Source organism: Phascolarctos cinereus, unplaced genomic scaffold, assembly GCF_003287225.1.
Source record: "Phascolarctos cinereus isolate Bilbo 61053 unplaced genomic scaffold, phaCin_HiC Scaffold_5;HRSCAF=322, whole genome shotgun sequence".
NCBI lineage: Eukaryota > Metazoa > Chordata > Mammalia > Diprotodontia > Phascolarctidae > Phascolarctos > Phascolarctos cinereus.
In genome coordinates this window covers 446,636,946-446,656,922 of record NW_027555958.1, presented here as the reverse complement: position 1 = coordinate 446,656,922, position 19,977 = coordinate 446,636,946, and the positions used below count along the sequence as shown (strand labels likewise).

General features: G+C 51.2%; 1 protein-coding gene across 4 annotated transcripts in view; it reads right to left on the bottom strand.

Annotated features, from left to right (window-relative positions):
- Nucleotides 1–19,977, bottom strand: part of RNF220 (ring finger protein 220) — a 252,301-nt gene that overhangs the window by 20,232 nt on the left and 212,092 nt on the right. For 2 of the 4 annotated variants that reach the window (XM_020987553.2, XM_020987556.1), the window contains 3 exons: nucleotides 13,817–13,912; nucleotides 6,000–6,042; nucleotides 124–245 (listed from right to left, as the gene is read on the bottom strand). In XM_020987553.2, coding sequence (XP_020843212.1) covers nucleotides 124–245; nucleotides 6,000–6,042; nucleotides 13,817–13,912 — 261 coding nt within the window. Of the gene's footprint in view, nucleotides 1–123; nucleotides 246–5,999; nucleotides 6,043–6,237; nucleotides 6,345–13,816; nucleotides 13,913–19,977 lie in introns of those variants that run through there. The other 2 variants (XM_020987555.2, XM_078156600.1) reach the window with 2 other exon arrangements.

Sequence of the window (19,977 nt, the reverse complement as noted above, 5' to 3'; positions counted from 1 at the left end):
TCCCTCCCCCCAGGCCCTGAGGCATGCCACTGGGCAGCAGCCCTGCCCCTCCAGGACATCCAGGTCTGGGCAAAGGGGTGGGGGGAGGGGGAGAGGGAGTGGGGGAGGCCGTGGCACCTCTACCTGGGAAAGGCATTGCTCCACATGCCTACTCATCTCGGGCTCCGATCCTGCCAGGGGGCGGCTGCACAGGGGACATACCTGGCCTTCATCCTGCTTCCGACGCTTCATCTTCCCAATTCGAGCTACACAGAAAAACCAACCACAAGGTTGATGATGCGGTCCCCAGTGACCCTGCATGGAAGCCCACCCAGCTGAGGCCTGAGAGAACTGGTTCTCTGCCTTTCTCCATATCTACCTTCTGCAGCCTCCCCCCCCTCCCAACTCTCTGCAGGGGAGGCTCAAGGCTCTTCAGGGAGCTAGGCTGAGAGAGGCCTGGTCTCCCTCTGCCCACCTAGGCAGACAGTGGCTGCTATCTAGGGGCTCTGCGCCCCAGGAGCTGGGAGTGGAACCCACACCCAGGAGTGAAAGGTGCTGGAGTGCTATGGTGTGCCATGCATTGGGCTGTCTGGGCACACAGTGGGCAAGCTGCTGACTGAAGTTTGTTCCTATCTGGCCTAAGAATTCATACAGTTCAATACTTTCCCCTAGAGACTGAGAGAAGGGCAATGGTTTATGAAATGTTTGCCCACAAACATTATTACCCCCATTTTATGGATGAAGAAACTGAGGCCCTGGGAGACTTTTAAGTGACTTGCCTAAGGTCAAGGAAGGATTCATACCTGGGTCTTGTGATTCTAACCAAGTCTAGTGGTCCTCCCACTGTACTGCGCTGTCTCTACTAAAAGCAACCCCATTTTACAGAGGAATAGACTGAGGCCAAAGGGTCTTAGAGACTGCTCAAAGTCACTCACTTCTGTAGAAGGTTTCTAGCTGTAGCCCAGGTGCATCTTGGGAGTTCTGTGCTCCCCAGAGCACCATCACTTCCAATCATGGAGGAAGGGAGGGAGTGGCCTCTGAGGCAGGGCTGTGGGCCAGTGAGCAGAGCTAATTAATGCTGAAAGACCTATCATTTCTAATTAGTTCACTGATCCCTCCCTTTGTCCTGCTTGCCAAGCCCCAGAGCTTCAGAATTCCAGAAGGCATGGGCAGCACTTGGGGGGGGGTGTTGCTGGGGGGCTCTCTCTCCCAAACCCCACCCTGGCCTGCTTTCTTTTCAGCCTCTCTACTGACAGCTTCCTGGGGAGCCAGGCTCTTCAACGATTATTTCAACCTTCTGCTGGGAGGTGAGGAGTTCACTAATGTTTATTAGCATTAATAATGATGATTAGGCTGTCAGAGGACCCTTGGAGAGCCACCATCCCAGCCTGCCTGCCTTCCCTATTACTGAGGGCTGAGCTACTGGGAGGGGAGGAACACACTTAACCCCTTCCCACCTGGACCCTCTGGCCCAGGCAGGCTGGAGAGGCCCACCTCGGCACCCATGGCAACCGAAGCCCCTACTGGGGTTAGCCCCAGAGCAGCAGCTCTGGTGGGGCCTGGGTGCATCCTGTCCAACTCCCACTTCACAGAGCAGACAGACCCCCTCCCACACAGCCTGAGCCTTCCCCAGGGACACCCCCAGGATGGCAGATGCACGGTGAATGTTCTTCCTAGTCCAGGCTACCTGTTGGCCAACCCAGCTGTGGGAAGCTCCAAAAGCCAGGCCTAGCCAGGCCATCCACGCTCTCAGATGTTTCCCCACCCCAAGCCCTAGAAGTGCTTCTGGCTGTCACTGAGGCTTGCGGGGGCTGAGAGGACTTGCCCAAGGTCACAAAAATAATGAATGACCAAGGTACATCCTGGGTACTCTAAGCCCCCACTCTTTCCACTGCCCTGCAATCCCTGCCAGCACCCCAGGGACTGGGCCTGATGGGAGTCTGGGGCAGAAGAGACCATGTAATGTATAACACCTGCCCAGGAAAAAGGGCAGCCCCATTCTCCCCTCTCCCCTGTAAGGTACCAGCCAAGGCCAAGAGGCTGAGATGCTAGAGGAGACTCCCATTCCCTTCTCCTCCCTTGCCAGAGCTTCCAGGCCCAGGGAGCCCAGGGAGCTTCACCACTCTGCAGGAAGAAAGAACTTATCTCATTCTCCCCAATGCTGGAGCTGCAAGGGACCTTAGAGATTCCTGGTTTAACCTCATTTGACAGATAAGGAAACTGAGGCACTGAGTGATGCACTGACTTGCCTATAATCACACACCTAATTCCAAATTCTGGGCTCCTTCCCTCACAGTCAGGAAGCCACTGAGCCCTGAATCTTGACCTCCAGAGAAACCCTGTGACGTTAACAGCTCTTGTGATCTTGAGGGCCAGAGGGCTGGACATTACAGTCCATGGGACTCAAGAATCGCCCTGCTCATCTGGCATGTGGCCAAAGGTGCCCAAAGAGGTGGTTTGGGCAAAAGAAGCACTGAGCACACAGTGATGTTGGGAGAAGTCAAGAAGGTCGAGCTCCCAGAGAGCTTCTGTGGGCCATCTTTTCAAGTGTCTGAGACTGGGCAGAAAGGTGCCATTCCTTTCTGAGCTCAGCACTGGGGCCAGTGGGCTGCCAACCTCAAGCCAGGAGCCTCATCCCAAAGCCATCATGGCCTGGGATGAAACTGCCAACAGACACTTGGCTTTGGGCAAGACTTGGGGCAGAGAAGATGTGGGGGACAGCTGGGCACAGGGCAGTGGCTCTGGAGAAAGAAGGCATTCTAGCGATCACTCCCACAGCTTTCACAGATGGAAAAACCGAGGTGGCCAGGGAGAGAGTGGCTCTGTTCTTCCCAATCTTGTTCTGCCTCTCACTCTGGGGCTCCCCTGGATAAGCCTGGGGTCCTGGCTGGAGATAGCTCCATGAGGATGGACTGCAGGGAAAGCAGCTAGTAAAAAACCAGGGCACACCAGCTGGAGGGGCAAAAGGGCCTGCCCTGTGGTGATGGGTGTCAGGACACCAGAAGGGAAGGATTCCCAATTCCTCTGCCCTAGAGGTGATATATTTGGGTGGGTGATGCTGGCAGCCGCAGGCCAGCCTTAGGGCTCTTGCCCATGACCTGCATCATGATACCAGGAGGGATAAAGGGACTCCTCGGGAGTGGAAAATGCACTGGCTTTAGAACTGGAGGGTAAGGACTTTGCTATTTATTCCCTATGGGATTTGGGGCAAATCCCTTCATCTCTGTGGGCCTCTGTTTCCTTGTCTGTAAATTGAGGCTATTAGACCTGACTCTAAATCTTTCCTCAGTCCTCTGGTCCTCTTCCTAGGTGGAGGTGTGTGCAGACGAGTCCTATGGACTCCCTGCAGCTGGAGGGCCAACAGCTGAGGCTTGCCTGGGGGCAATGTCCTACCAGTTCACTTTCACTCAAGAAGCTTCAATGACTTCCCTCCCCTGGTGGTTCCAGTCTATCTTTCCACTTGGCTTTGCTGTTTCTTCCCCTCACGTGTCCCACATTCCGGCCAAACTGACCACGTGCTATTCTTCAACATTCTGTCTTGTGCCCCGAGGCCTTTGCCCGGACTCCAACATGCCTTCCCCACATCCAACGGCCTTTTCTCCATCCTTGTGCTTTCTGACTGACTGCTGCAGCCCCTGACACTGGCCAGCACCTGCTCTTCCTTCCTGCTCTCCTCTCTCCAGGCTTCCCTGCCACAGCTCTCTCCTACCCAGCTGACGGATTCTCCTCTAGGTCAAGCCCCTTCTCTTGGGGGTCCCCCAAGACTCTGGCCTGGAACAATCCATGTTCTCTATCTCACTAGGTGCTCTCTTCAGTGCCCACAATTTTACCTATCAACTCTATGGAAGTGATCTCAGGTTTATTTGTCCAGCCCTAATGTCTTTTGTTTTGTTTTTGCTTTTTGGTGAGGCAATCAGGGTTAAGTGACTTGCCCAGGGTCACACAGCTAGTAAATGTCAAGTATCTGAGGTGCATTTGAACTCAGGTCCTCCTGACTCCAAGGCCAGAGTTCTATCCACTGCGCCACCTAGCTGCCCTTAACCTAAGTTTCAGTCTCACATCTCCAACTGCTTATTAGACATTTTGAATTAGATGTTCCACAGACATTTCCAGCTCAACATGTCCCAAAGGGAACTCAAACTCCCCCCCACTCTGTAATTTCCTTATTGCTGGGGATGGGGGGGTACCACTAATCTTCCCAGGCTTACAACCTCAGCATTGTCCTGGACTCCTCACTATTTCTCCCCCCTGCCCACATCTGTTGCCAAGGCCTGCTGATTTCACTTCTATGACAACTCTCGAATACACACCCTTCTCTCCTCCATGGCTGCCACCACTCTGTGCAGGTGCTCATCACATCATGCTCTGAGTGCTGCAATAGCTGCTGTTGGGTCTGCTCGCTTCATGCCTCCCCACTCCAATTTATCCTCCTCTCAGCTGTCAAAGTGATCTTCCTAAAGGGCAGGTCTGACCGTGTCCCTTCCCACCCCCTCCATAAACTTCCGTGGCTCCCTATTACCTCTGGGATCAATACAAGATCTTCTCTTTGGCTTTCAAAGCTCTTCCCACCAGTCTTCTTAAAGCATCCCCCCTTCCCCTCACTCTGTTCCAATGACACTGGGCCTGGCTGTTGCTTGCACAGGCCACACCATCTCCTAACTCCAGGCATCTTCCCTGGCGGTGCCTCCTCTCAGCTGAAACCCCACCTTCTGCAAGAAGCCCTTCCTAATCCCTCTTAATGCTAACACCTTCCCTGGGAGCCTGTCCCTGTGGACACACAGAAGTACACAGCAGTAGCATGCTGTTTTCCCATTAGACTAGAGCTCTGGAAGATCAGGGCTTGATTTTTACCTTTCTTTGCATCTCTAGTGCTTAGCTCAGTACCTGGCACTTAGTAGGTGCTTAATCAATGTTTGTAGACTTGACTGACTTTCGCCACCTGGCACCCCCAGCTCCCTTCATAGTCTGGCTCAGGCACAACTTTCATCCAGCTCCTTGAAACCACCTTGTGGACATTTTGTTTACTTTACACACATACGCCCCTTGTTCCATGGGGAGACTGTAAGCTCTGGGAGGGTAAGGACAGCTTCGTTTATAGCTGGCAGCACCCAGTGTATTTTGTTTTTTAACTTGGATTCATGATGTCACTGGTGTGCAAAGGGATGCCCAGTGAGCAACTTTCCTCAAGTGATGAGTCTTAAGGGCTACTTCAGCCACTAAGAGGGGAAGGGCCTCCCTTGGGTCACTCTAGGGCAGAGACGAGATTTCAACTCAGGTCTTCCCTGGCCTGGAGCCTAGAGTAAGGGAAGGGCTGGTTACCAGCTGGGGCTCCTGAGACTGCCCGGGCTAAGACAAAAAAAAAGGAGCAGGGTGAACTCTCCTTCTCTGCCTCCACCGCAGGAGGTCTGGCTGAAGCTGGGGGTCATGGCCAGGCTGCCTTGGGCCTCTCCCTACTGCCTGTGTCAGAGGCCTGGGGTGAGGGGATTCTAGAATTTTGGGGAGTGGGGAACCACAAGTGTCTGTACCCAACTCCAGCACCCCAAGGGGGAGCAGCTGTGGCCTGCTTGGAGGTGGTCCCCAAAATGTGCTATGGCTCCTTCTTCTTGCCCCAGGGGAAGTGGGAAGGCTCCTGAAAGGAGGATCAGAGGGAAGGTCTGGCTCTTAGCTCTGCACCTTCAGGGAAGGGGATTTAGAGGCAAAAGATTTAAGTAGACATCCTGGCTGTTATGTAGTACCCGGGTGACCTTGGACCAGTCCCTGCACTTACGTGGGCCTCAATTTCCTCTTCTGTGAAATGAGAGAATAGGACTAGATAACCTCTAAGGTCTCTTCTGGCTGTAGATGTGAGGTGCTAAGGGCTCTGAGCCTCAGTTTCCCCATCTGTAAAATGAGCTTATTTTGCCTCTGAAGCTCTCCAAGTGCCTTCCGTCACCCAATCCCACCGTCCCCGTGTATCAGTGACTGTCGTGCAGTTTCGGTGGATGCCCAGGGCAGGGGAGGGCTCTCGGATCCGGACTCACCATTCAGCCGGGTCTGCCGGTTGGCTCTCACTCTCAGGAAGGTCTGAGGGGAAATCCGGGCAGGCGGCGCGGCGGAGGCGGCAGCGGAGAGCGGAGGGAAGGAGAGGAGCACGGTGAGGTGGGGTGAGGTGCGGTAGGGCGCCTGCAAGCGAGGCCCCCTCCCCTCCCCTGTCCCCTCTCCCTCCCCGGGGCCGCCCCCGCCCCTCCCCCCAGGCCCGGCCCGTGTCAACAAACCTACTTCCTCCCTCCTGCCGCCGCCCACTCCGGCCGCCCCGCTGCGCCCGCGGCTCCGGACCCTCGGCATAGCCGCCCCCGGCCCCCGCGCCACCGCCCCGGCCCCCGCCCGGCCCCGAGGCCGCCGATGCGGGCGGATTCCCCGCGGCTGCCCGGCGGCGGCGCCGCCTCAGCTCCCAGCAGCGGCGGCGGCCATGTTGGCCCTCGTCATGTGACCACCGCTGCCGCCGCGCGCCCGGGGTAAGAGGTCACGGGCAGCGCCCGCAGGGGGCGGGGCCGCGGCGCGCTGGCGGCCCCTTCGGACAAGGGGGACATCCCGCCGCACCACCCCCTCGTGGGGCCGGTCCTTCTCCTTGGGACTAGCAATGTCTGAAGGTTGGCTGACCCCGTCGGCCAGGCCTTCTTGGAACAGCGTGTATCAATGTGTCAGCCATGGGGCCCTCAGCATGGGGTGTATCAACGGGCAGTAATATTTGGGGGTCTGAGAGTCTGCCCCCGCCCCGCAGAACTGGGAACGTCCGCCTGTAGCCGCCCACCCCGCCCCCTCCCGTCTGGGCCCTCTTGGATGGTGATGTATCCGCGGCCTGACCTCACCCCTTAAAGCAGGACGTGTCATTATGTATCAGCCATTGGACCCTTAGAATTCGATGAATTCATATGTGAATCCGCGGAGGGGTGAAAGATACGCCCCCCCCGAATGTGATGTATCGGTATGTATCAAGCTGGGCTCTGAGGGTCTGACTGCGCTCCTTGGACTTGTCATTATGTATCAATCTTTGGAACCTTGGAATGCGATGTATCCCTATGTATCAGCTGTGGAATGGGTGGTGTCTGTCGCCCCGCCCCCTTAGAACGAAATGTATCAGTATGTATCAGCATGGGATCTGCAGGTCTGACCCCACCCCTTAGAACAGGACTTGATTATGTATCAAACATTGCACACTTAGATGATGTATCCATATCTATCATGATGTATCCACGATGTAGGTGATGTATCATATGTATCAGTCATGGAGGGGGGTTGTCTGTCACATCTCCCCCCCTTAGAATGTGATGTATTAATATGTATCAACATGAGTCCTATGGGTCTGGCTCCACCCCTTAGAATGGGATGTATCTGTGGTGTATCAGTACATGTATCAGGAATGGGGCCTGACTCTCACCACCTCCCTCCCCCTTTGATGTTTACCAGTAAGGATCAACCCCAGTTGTCAGTCTGAGTCTCAGTGTGACCCTGTCCAACCCTTAGAACTTAATTATCAGCCTGTGGGCTGCCTTAGGCTGCTTCTGTCTTGTTCTGACCCAGCCCTGGCACATCCCTTAGAACCTCATGTATCTGGTTTTATCAGTCATGGGTCTGCCTGTCAGGGTCTGTCTGGATCTGCCCCCCTCAGAAGTTATGCACTAGCCATCTGTCTGGGTCTTATATGTCTTGTCCTGACCTCACAACCATAGAACCTTGGGCATCTGCTGTCTTTGGCCCTTGACGTTGTCTATCAGCTGTCTGGTCTGGGCCCCAGTCCCACTACATCCCATGGCCAGCCCCCCAGGCCTTTATGTATCAGCTTTGGGGCCAGTTCTGGAGCTGAATCGGTGGGTGGGCCTGGAGGTTACACAACAGCTGTTCTGGGGGGGCATGACTTGCCTCCTATCAAGTCATTATCCCTTACCTTACTCCCCACCAAGGAAGTGCCTAACCTTAGTGTTCAAATAAGACAATTTGTACTACTCCTTTGGATGCGCTGGAAGGGTATTATCTTCTGGGGTCTCTTTCACCTTGGAACTTCTGTGATGCTCACCTCTGGATTTCCAGCTCAGTCCCTCATCACCTCTTGGCTGGACAATTGTGTGAATCTCCTAACTTGTCCCTTTAGGAACTCAGTATTTCAAACCGGGCTAAATGCTGCTCCTTGAACTTTCAGTTGCATCTCTTGCCTCTGAATCTTTGTCCTGTTAAGTTTCCTAAGTATTACCCTCTTTTTCTTTCCAGAACTAGCTCATGTGCCACCTCCTCTAGGAAGCCCCCTAGGAATTCTCCTTGTTCCTCTTTTGCTCCTTTGAGCTCCCACAATGCACCTGTCGACACCCCTTCACTCCCTTCTTCCATGGCCTTTTCCCTGCCCAGCTTGGTGATCTTCATTGCCATTATCTGTATGTGGCTGGTCTTCCTTACTAGATCGAGAGCCTATGAAGGTAGATATCATGACTTCCTCATTCATATCCCCATAGAGTCCAGGTCAGGGCCTGGAAACAGCAAATCCCTCTCCATTTGACTGATGAGAAAGTTGAGACCCAGAGAGCCTCCACTTGGCCCTAAGAGAGAAGGCCTGAGCTGAGGAGGAATGAGGCCCTTGGGGAGTTATAGTTCCCTTCTCTTCTCCTCTCCTCTCTTCTCCTCTCCTCCCCTTTCCCTCTCTCTCTCTTCCCTCCCTCCTCTTCTCTGCTCAAAACCTTTAGTGGTTTCCTAGTTCTTCTCAATAATTCCACTGTATGACATTCAAAGCCTTCTGCAACCCAGTACTACCCCAAGTTGTCATTGTTATATGAGATAATGCAGGGAAAATATTTTGCAGGCCTCAGACACTATGCAAATGCCATCTATTCTTCTTTTCTGCCTTCCCCTCATTATTATTTACTTCCCAGGCTCAAATTCATTTTCAAAACACTTCAGACCTGGCTCCAGCTTCTCTTTCCAGTCTTATTGGATGCTACATACTCTTCTACACTCTATAATCCAGCCAAGCAAACTCTCTCTGTGCCTCACACTCTATAGACACTCCTTATTTCAATTCCATGCTTTGGCACTGGCCTGGCCCCCATGCATAGGATCCAGTCCCCACTCACCTTCACTTCTTAGAATCTCTGCCTTCAAGACAACTCAAGCACCATTGTCTGCAGAACCCCCCAAATGCCCTCCTGCCCCAACCACTTTGTGACTATTTGGCTTATTGATATTTATTCTCTTTATATTTATGCTACATATACTTATATGTGGGGCAACTTGGTGGCATAGTGGATTGAGCACCAAACCTGGAGTCAGGAAGATCTGAGTTCAAATCTGGCCTCAGACACTTACCAGCTGTGTGACCCTGGACAAGTCACTTAATCCTGTTTGCCTCAGTTTCCTCATCTGTCAAGTGAGCTGGAGAAGGAAATGGCAAACCACTAAAGTATCTTCGCTAAGAAAACCCCAAATGGGGTTACAAAGAGTTGGATACAACTGAAATGACTGAACAACAATGCTTATATACGTCCTTGTTATCATCCTCATTAGAATACCAGTTTCTTAGGAGCTGGTATTGTTTCAGTCTTTGTAACCATATCCCTAGCACTTGCCCAGTCCAGGGCCTAGCTTTCACTTAGTAGGTGCTTAGTAACTGCACCTAGGTACTTAATAACTGCCCTAAACCAGTTGGCAATAACTTGACCTCCCCCACCCCAATGGCTGAACCTCCACAAAGCTCTCTGTAGCATTGGCAATGTTGTGAATCTTGGTTCTCCACATAAGGGCTTAGCCCCCTTTAGATTCAAAGTCCCTTGAAGGAAGGAGCCATGTCTCCATCAGCACCTAGCACACAATAATTGTCTGATCAGTGTTTGCTAAATTAATCTCTTCCTTATCTGTAGGTATCCTTCTCACTCTCTTGCTAGGTCTCCATTCTTTCAATCTTGTCTTTCTCTGTATTCCTCCCTCTCTCTCACCCTGTCCCTCCCCTCTCTCTGTCTCTCTTTTCTCCTGCCTCTTCACCTTCTCCATATCTCTCCCTTTTTCTCTTTAAGGCCCTGTCTCTGTCCCCCATCTCCCCACTCTTTCTGTCTCTCTCCCTTCCTTTGTCTTGTTCTGTTAATCTGAGACAAAAAGGTGTTTCTGTCCCTCTTTTTCTATTTCTCTATCTTAACCTCTTTCCTTCTGCTCTGTACCTGGCCATCTCCCCTTTGGTTTCCTCTGCATCAAACCCTAGCCACCATGTCAATAACCATCTCTCCTTAGGCTCAGATAGAATAGGACCTTGAACACAAGAGCCCCAGAAATAGCAGCACCTCCCACCCAGGCCACTAGTCCTGTTTCCAGCCCATCCTCCATAGCCACCATCCAGGACAGCAGCTCTTGTGCAGAGGAGATCTGGCAATTGCCTCAGCTGGGACTTTGGGAGCACCTTCCTAGGAGCCACATCAGCTGAAGCCCTGGAAAAGAAAGTTCTTAGCTCTAAACCCTTGGCCCTCTCAAATGGTTCGACATCAGAAACAGAGTATTTTAGCAGTGGAAATAATATCAGAGGAGATGCATTTCCATCTCTCTGCCTTGTCACCCCACCCAAAGGACTACTGGGCTTTTCCAGTGGATTTAGCTGAAACCTCTTTTCTGTGTTGTCTCTTGCACGAGACTGTGAGCTCCTTGAGAGCAGGGGCTGTCAATACTAAGCACAGTGCTACACACATAGTAGGCACCTAAATACTTTTTCATTCTTTCATCCATCTTTGTCTCTCTCTTGTTGCTATTTCTATCTCTCTGTCTCCTTACCTCTCTGTCCCTTTCCTTCTCTCTCCCATATCTTTCATTCTTTTCTTGGTTTTTGCCCCTCTTCCTCTCTACTTCTCTGTTTCTCTAACTCTTATTTTTTTTTATGTCCCTTTCCAAATGTCTCTGTGATATTGCATGATTGGGGATGGGGCAGGGCAAGTGACTTCTTCAGCATGGGAAAGGAATCCTGGGCAGGGCAGAGCACTCCTTGGGGCAAAGCTTGGGTAGTTCTAGAGTGAGAGGAAGGGATAGGACCATGGCTTGGGTTGGGGTAGTGGTGGTGGGTAGGATGAGACAATGTATAGAGAAGAGCAGGAAATGCTTCCATTTTTTGCTCCACAGAGAATAAGTTTTGGATAGGGAAGGCAAGACAGGGCTTAAGAGATAGCTGGGTACACTGAAGCTGCCTGGGCCAAATGAACTAATAATAATGCCTCAAATTCTGAGTGTTAGAGTTCTGAACTTCTTGATGCTAATCCTTGAAAGCTTAGGGAAGATGGGTGAGATGCTCTGGGTCTGGAGAAGGGCAACAATTTCCTGATCTTTCCAAAGAGAGGAGGTTTCAATTACTGGCGCCATCCTAATGTGGTCCCTATAAAGTGTTGGCATGGGAGCAATTAATGATACAGGATGTTTCTGGAGCACTTTAAGGATTACCACAAGCCCTCTATAGACATAATCTCATTTCATCTTCACAATCACCCTGGGGAATAGGTGTGACAGTGGTTATTACATATATTTTACAGATAAGGAAACTGAGGTTGAAGTTGCCATAATCACACAGCTAGAAAAAATTCAGTAGGGTATTAAAGCCCAGAAGGTTCTCCTCTAGTCTGGGATACCTCTCTACATCTAGATTGAGAAAGGGGATTGCAAGAATCAGCTGGGCTCCATCAGGGCCAGAGGTGGTCAGATCAGCCTGACTTCCTTTGTTGACAGGACTTATGGACTGGTCCATCTGGGGAATGCTGCAGCTATATTGTTTGACAAAGTCTCTCACACTATTCTTGCAGAAGAGATGACCTGTAGGTGATAGGACCTTTAGGTGACTTTGAAACCAGTTAAATAACTGGATCCAAAGAGTCATCATGAAAGCTTAAATGTCAGCTTGAATAGAGGTCTCCATTCTGGGATCTGTCTGTGTTAGGCTTGTGCAGTTTTGTCCTACTTGCTCCAAACATGAACCCTGCCCCTGTAAAATCACTTCTATATTTTGTTTGCTCTTGGTATACCCTCCCCCACCCATTTCCTTATCAGTGAACAAATCTTTTCTTCGCCCAATAGAAAGTCTGCTCCTTGAAGGCAAGGCTCGTTTACCTTTTACTTATATATTCCAAGCACCTAGCACAGTGCCTGGTGCATGGCGGATACTTAATCACATTTGCAGGGAACCCTAAGCTGGGAGGGATACACGTTGATGCCAAAGGCAGGATATTAACAGACAGGCTAGAGCAGGGGGCTGAACCGAATAAGGCGATTGAAATTTTATAGGGACAAATGTAAAGTAGTTTACTTGGGTTTAAAAAAATTAACTTCACAAATACAAAATGGGAGAGGACTGGATAGAAGACAATAGCTCTTCTGAAAAAAAGTGTGAGGTTTCAGTGGACCATAAGCTCAATATAAGTCAACATCATGACAAGGAGACTAACAGAGCCAAGGCTATCCTAGGTTGCAACACAAGAGGCATAAAGGACTCATTCTAGGGTGGTGACATGTACTCTCAGGAGACCATCTCTGGAGTACCATTGCCTGAAGTCCTGTTGTTGTTCAGTTGTTTTTCAGTCATATCCAGTTCTTTGCAACTCCTTTGGGGTTGTCTTGGCAAAGATACTGGATTGGGTTTGCCGTTTCCTTCTCCAGTTCATTTTACAGATGAGGAAACTGAGGCAAACAAGGTTAAGTGACTTGCCCAGGGTCACATAGCTAGTAAGTTCCTGACTCCAAGTCCAATACTCCTTCTCTCTCCTCTCCTCTTTTCTCCCCTGTCTTTCTCCTCACCTTCGGATCCATTTCTCTGCCTCTGGCTGCGTCTTTTTGAGGGACTCCCCCCAAGCCCCTGTGAATTCCCTGACACCAAGAGCCTACTGGCAGAGATGGATCAGGGAAGCTACAGGCCTGGGAAGGGTGATCTGAGATTCCTTCTAGTTCTGTGTGTGACTTATAGACTTTCCTTCCCAAGAAATAGGGAGGAAGCAGAAGGAAGGCTGCTTTATTGTCTCTTGTCCTGACTCCCACAATACTATCAGCACCTTTTTTGGGGGTAGAGATCTCCCAAATCACTGCCCTGCCCAGGTTCAGCTCCATCTTCTCTGGTCCATTGACATTCATAGGCTTTAGGACCCCTGAACCTGTGGGAAAGGGGTTTAAAGACTTTTTCTCTGGCCCTGGTCAGTGTGAGAGGGAGAAGGGGAGGGCTTGCCTGCATAGTCTTCAAGGACCTTCCACTTACACTCCTGCCAGACTTACCTTTGGACCAGGAGGCTTCCGGGATACCAAGCCTGGCCTTGGCAGCATCCAGCATGGTGGTCATGAGCTCCCACTCTGGCTTCCTCCACGCCCCTTCTTTTGGAGGTGGAAGTAACCAGGGCCAAAGCCTAGGGTTTGAGTCTTCCGTGCCTACCTGCCTTCCCATCTTCCCGAGGGCAACCCAGGACTCTGAGACTTTCTGGTCAGTGTTACAGAACCTCCTGCAGGTGTGTTATCAGGTGCCTGCAGGTGTGTTAGCATGAAAAATTCTGCCTGGCCTTGGGAAATTCCTCCTCACTCTTTCCCCAGCTTACCCCAAAGCTGCCCTCCTGACTCCCAATTTTCAGCCAGGGGTTAGAGCCAGAGGACGCAGAACCACCAAAAGTCTGAGTGGCCATCCAGGCCTACTCTGGGAGGGGACAGAGTCAGGGGGTACAGGTTGGTGGGAGAGGCAGAGATACATCCTCTCTCCTCTCCTCATCCCCTCAGTCCCCCAGCTCCGGGGCATGGGAATGATGGGCTCATTTGCTCCCATGCTAGCACACTGTCTCCTGCTATGGAGTATGCACGTATGTAAGGTTCTGAGACCCACCTGATATCGGTCAGAATGGTGCAGATCATCTGAGGAATGTGGAGAGGCTGTGGGTGAGTCCCCTTCTCGCTTGATCGAGGCTGATAACAAGAGAGACTGTAGGAAGAATAAAAACAGGAGGGGAGGTTGGTAAGGGCTGGGACACAGATTCTTCTACCCTTCCTGTAACCTTCCCTTGGTAGTCCATCTGGAAGGGTTTGCTCTTCCCCCCCCTTGAATATCAGTCATCCTTCTGCTGGGAGGCCCGAGATATGCTTAAGAACGAACTCTGTCTGGTCACATGCTACCATCCTTCAAAACCCAGGTCAGGTGCCACCACCACCACCAGAGAGTCTTCCCTGATTTCCCCAGGAAGAAGTGTAGATGTTGACTGATGATAGCAACACGGATGCCTGTACTTCTCCAGCACTGTAAGTCTGAGAAAGCTCTGCTGCCAACAGATTCTGAAGCACCTAGTGGAGGAGGGTTATTAGAGTGCTTCCACTGCACGGAGAGGAGCCTGAAGCCCAGGGCTGGGGGTGGGGATGGGGGGCGAAGGAAGTGCCTTGCTCAGGATCACTCAGCAATCTTCCCTCTGCCTGAGCTCAGCCTGGGTCTGAGGGCCCTCATCACAATCCTCCCTGGGCTTCTATAGGAGTTCCCTTAGGATTGGGATGAGGGAGCTTATTCATTTGAAGGTTGAGCTGGAAAGGACCTCACTGGATCCAACCCAGAACTGAATAAGCATCTACAACACATGCATTGCCAAGGTTGTCCAGCCTCCTCCTCCTCTTCCTCCTCTTCCTCCTCTTCCTCCTCTTCCTCTCCTTCTTCTCCTTCTTCTTCTTCTTCTTCTTCTTCTTCTTCTTCTTCTTCTTCTTCTTCTTCTTCTTCTTCTTCTTCTTCTTCTTCTTCTTCTTCGCAATTGGGGTTAAGTGACTTGCCCAGGGTCACACAGCTAGTACGTGTCAAATGTTTGGTCTGAGGCTGGATTTGAACTCAGGTCTTCCTGACTTCAGGGCTGGCGCTCTATCCACTGCACCATCTTGATGCCCTGTCCAGCCTCTTCTTGAAGAACTCCAGTGAGCAGGTGCCTTTCCCTCCGCCTCTCCAGGCAGCCCATTCTACTGCTGGACAGCTCCCAGGTCCTCTCAGTGTTCCTAGGCCACAGAGCAAGGAGGATCTCTCCCCACAGGGACAGTCTTTCACATGGCACTCATGTCTCCTTTCCCTTCTCCCCTGCTCAAGGCTTCCTTTTTCCATGTCAGGCTTCCCCTAGACCCCTAAACCCAGCAGACAGCACCAAGGACCGGGATGTTAGACTTTAATGATCAGATGCAAGGCCACACTTCTCAGTCTCAGGGTGCTGGACCCAAAGGGTCTCATATCACAACTTCATTCTAATACTGAGAGAGTAACAGTCTCATCCCTACTTCACAGAGGAGGAAACTCAAGCTCCTCCAAAGGAAGGGACTTGTCCAGGGTCATACATCTGTGAACCAATGGTGCCTGGTCTTGGTTTGAAAGGTAGGGCCCTCTCCCAGGATGGGGTCTCCTCCACCTGCCAACACACAGTAGAGGCCCAGCGCATTTTTGCTGATGACTTGGCAATCAATCTTTTTTTATCTATTGTTTCAGATCAGGAGAGAGGGGATGGAGGGAAAGACAAAAGGTCAGATAGCCTTCAGAAAGAACTTGGGTTCAGTGATCACCTCTCTGCATGTGAGTCCCAGGTCTATTTTTCCAGCCCTTGTCTCCCTCCTGGACCCCTTGGCCCTAACCCCCAGGCCCCTACATCACCAACTGCCTCTTGGTTATCACAAAGATACCTTGAACTCACCATGTCCAAAACAGTGCTCATCATCTTTCCCCTCCTAACACTCCCCTCTTTTCAGGCTTCCTATTACTGTTGAGGGTGGCACCATCTTCCCAGGCACCCAGGCTGGCCTCTTAGGTCTCATCCTCATCCTCTAAGCCTCCTTCTCTGCTCTAACACCCTTACCACCCTCCCCATTGCCTCTCACCTGGACTACTCTAATAACCTCCTAATTGGTCCTCCTGCCTCCAGTCTTTTCATCTCTCCAATCCATCTTTTGCACAGCTGACAAAATGATGGTCCTTGAAGTACATACAAGTCTAACCATGTCCCTCTTCTATTCAAAGATCTTCAGTGGCTCCCTATTACCTCTAGGATAAAATACAAACTTCCCATTTAGCAGTTAAATCCTTCTCAATCTGGCTCCATCCAGACCTATTACACTCTACTGCCTCCACGCCTTTTTACAGATGGTGCAGGGGGTGCCTTTCTGTTTCTCACCTTCACTCTTAGAATCCCTAGTTTCCTCCAAAACTCAGCTCCAGGGGCTATATATATACACAGAATACACATATACATGTTTGTGTGTATATATACTGTATATGTGTGTATACACATATGTATATATAATGTACGCAGGCATACACCCATAGCTACGTGTGTATAAATGTATGAGTGCACATACATATATGTGTATATATACACATATTTATGCATATATAAGACACAAATTTATATTAATGTACACACATGTATACACATGTATGTGTATAGTGTATTGTGTATATATAATGTATGTATGTGTACAAATATAGATAGATCCATCCTTCTAATAGAATGTAAGCTCCCTGAGGGCAAAGGCTGTTTCGCTTTGTCTCTATGGCCTTGGTACTGGCATACACACACAGAACAGGTGTTTAATAAGCAGTTCCTGAAAGAATGACTGATTGCTCCCGCCTCCTTCCCCCCCCTCTCCCTCATGGTTGCTTGAGCTGGGCCTGGTGGCCATTTGCCCCCTTCCTCCTTCTGGTCCAAACCAATTTTCTCAGTACCTCCTTGGAAGTCCTGGAAGGGCCTTCAGAAGCCAGCCTGACTGCAGTGAGAGGCACAGAAGTGCAAGAATCCAGAAAATCCAAGCTCACATTTGGAAAGCACTTTATACCCAGATCATCTCATTTGCAGACAGTGAGGTGGCCCAGTGATTAGAGCTCTGGGCCTGGAGGCAGGAAGATTTCAGTGCCAGTCCTGCTTCAGATGCTTACAAGCTGTGTGACCCTGGCTAAGTCACTTAAAGTCTCTCTGATTCAGTTCCCCTACTTGTGACATGAGGCTTATAGCACCTCCCTTCCAGGGACCAAATGAGGTAACTTATGATAAGTGCCTTTCAAACCTTGAAGGGGGGTGTGTCGTGGATCAGTTTCTGCATCAAGCCTTGGATCAAAGCCTCCCAATGAGAGGAAATGCTTGTTTAGCTTACTCCACTTTGGGGCAGCTGTAATCCTTACATGGAACTTCAATCTGCCTCCTGACCTGTCCACCACCCCGGGCCTGTCTCTGGGGCCCAGAAGAGGAAGTCTTACCTCTTCTGTATGATGGCTGTTTAGATCCTTGTAGCCAAACTGCTTTTATTTTTTTCTAGGCCAGGCTCCACCCAGGCTGACCTCCCCCTCCTTGGGTTATTCTGGCCCAGGCTAATCTTAATACCTGAAACTCCAGGGGTTGGCTGCTTACCCTAGGACTGTGGGCTCTTCATTGGACCTGAAGGTGGTGCCTTATACCCTTGGGGTCATTCCTTTTGAGGGCCAACACTCAGCCCTGTTTTTTTTTGAGGGCTCTACCTGGCCCAGACTGACTCTAGGAACAGGAGCGGTGTCAGGAGCTAGAGAAGGTAGGGAGAACCAGTACTTTGAGGGCAGAGCCTGCAAGAAGAAAGCTGCAGGTTCCTGTCCTTCTCAGGGCTCCTGGTCAGTTAAGGGTTAGCTAATCTGTTCCATAGAGAAGGGAAAAGCTAAGAAGCCTGCTTCTGACTTAAAGCCCCAGGCTCCTGCTATTAGATCACAGAACTTAGGGCTAAGGGAACTTCCTTATTTTATGAAGTGGAAAACTGAGGCCCTGAGATGTCAAGGTACTTGCTTGAGTTCACACAGGTAATGAAGTAACAGAGATGATGACACTTGAACCCAAGTCCTCTGCTTCTCATCCTAAAGTTCCTTCCACTATCCCTGTCTCCCTCTCTGCTCTCCCTGCCTGGCTGGTGAATGAATGCCTCTAATCCAATATTATTATGTGAAAAATGGCCAGCCCCACTATGGAGACAGTAAATTAAACGTTATGTATTAGTTTTTAGCGGGTAGGCAGGGGCGGAACGCTGGGCCCATTTATTCCTGAGCCTCAGAGATGACCTCTGGAAACAGGCGAGGCTCAAAGTAATCCCCGGCCGTCAATCTCAGCACCTCTTCTGCATACCCGCTGCTTCGATTAATAAATTGTCTATTTCTAAATTGTGCGGAAATGCTTCCACACTAAGCATGGGTCAGGAGTGGGTGCTGGGTCCTGTGCCTGTGGGGCTGGCAAGGGCCAAGGCATCCCCCTCCCTGACAACCAGAAGCTGGGCTGTGGGCTGGAGAAGAGGCTGGCTCCAGTGTGTGTGTGTGTGTGTGGTGTGTGTGTGTGTGTGTGTGTGTGTGTGTGAGTGTGTGTGTGTGTATATGTATTTCTCTCAGTGCCTGGGAGAGAACTTCACTTGGCAGGCCCTGCTCCCCCCACCACTCATCCTCTCTCCTTCCCTCCAAAGGTTTTCACCAACATAGCCCCACCCCCACCCCCACCCCCTTGTTTGAAATCGCTGGTGACAGCCCAAAGAAAGCAATTTGGGAAAGAGAGAGAGGTCATTTATCCTCTATCTCCTGGGCTGAGTGGCTGGGATGTGACCCGAATTCTGCCCGAATCCTCAGGCACTGCATGAGGGTTCGGGGTGGAGGTGGGGGCTGGGCTAGAAACTGCCACAGTCTCTCTGTCTGCTTTCAGTAGGGAAGGGCCAGGGAAATTAGGTAGGAATGGGACCTCTGTGCTCTCCTAGCCTGGACAGAAGGAGCTGTCAGAGGCCCCTGGAGAAGCAGGGCAAACTCATCACATTCTGCTCAATTACTAATACCTTCCAAGTAGTCTGAGAATCCATCGGAGGGAGCAGGGACACAGGCAGCATAGATCCACCCCTCTGCCTCATTCTCCATAGGGACTGTGTGTGGCTCAGGGACTCCATCTTTCCTACCCTGGTCTCCTGGCCCTTCTTCCCTAGCTACCCAGGGTTGTGGGGCCACCACAGGAGAAGAGGGCAACATGAAATCCTTGGACTTCACACAAGACTGAGCCTTTCTCTCCCTGCTGACAATCCTCCTGCCTTAACACCCCCCACCCCAATCCTCTGGCCCCTGGCTCCAGCCTGGCCAGCCAGGGACCCAGCCAGGGAGGACTGGGGACAAGAGGGGTGCTAGAAAGGAAGGGCTCCTTGGAATCAGAGATGCTGAGTGGGAAGCCTGGCTCTGCTGCTTGCCGGGCCTACTTCCTGGCCTTTCTTCTTCTTCAATTTCCTTCCCTATGTCCTGAGGGGCTATTGGACCCTTCTAGCCCCACTTTGGGGGCCCTGTCAATGTGTGTGTGATCTCAGCTAATTCTTTGTGCTTCTCTTGTTCCTCTTTTCCTCCTCCTCCTCTTCTTCCTTTTCTTCCTCTTCCTCTGCCTCTACCACCACCACATCCTCCTCCTCTCCCCCCTTGTCTTCCCCTTCTTCCCCCTTCTTCTTCCCCTTCCCCCTCCTCTTCCTTTTCTTCTTCCTCCTCTTCCCTTTCTTCTTCCTCCTCCTCCTCTTCCTCTGACTCCACTTTTTCTGTGATGCTTTCTAGGCAGCACTAGGCAGTCTCCTCTCACTCCTCCTCATCCATCTATCTCTTTGTGGAAGGGAGAGGTGAGGGGCCCCCGGGGAGGTGATAAACCCTGAGAGGCAAGGCCTCCCCCTCCGCCTCAGCCGCCTCACACCTGGGGCGAGTGGAATAAAAAAAGGTCACCAGCGCTTTTTAAACACGGGCACAAGATCGGGAAAATGTGCTTGGGAAAAAAACCGCTGGCATTAAATCATGACTCTGTGCCTGGCTCCTCGCCTCATTAAAAGTGGCCTTTCGCAAGGTAAAATTATCATTGTAAGCGATAAGATCTTTAAGAAAATAATTCACGGCTTCTTCACCCTTTAATATGATGGCCGCCACTGGCTAATTTTTTTCTTAATGGCAACGAGATCATCAATCTTGTTCAAGACTTCCTCTCTCCCTCCTCCTCCTCCTGATCTGACTCTCCCCCCCCCGCCACTCAG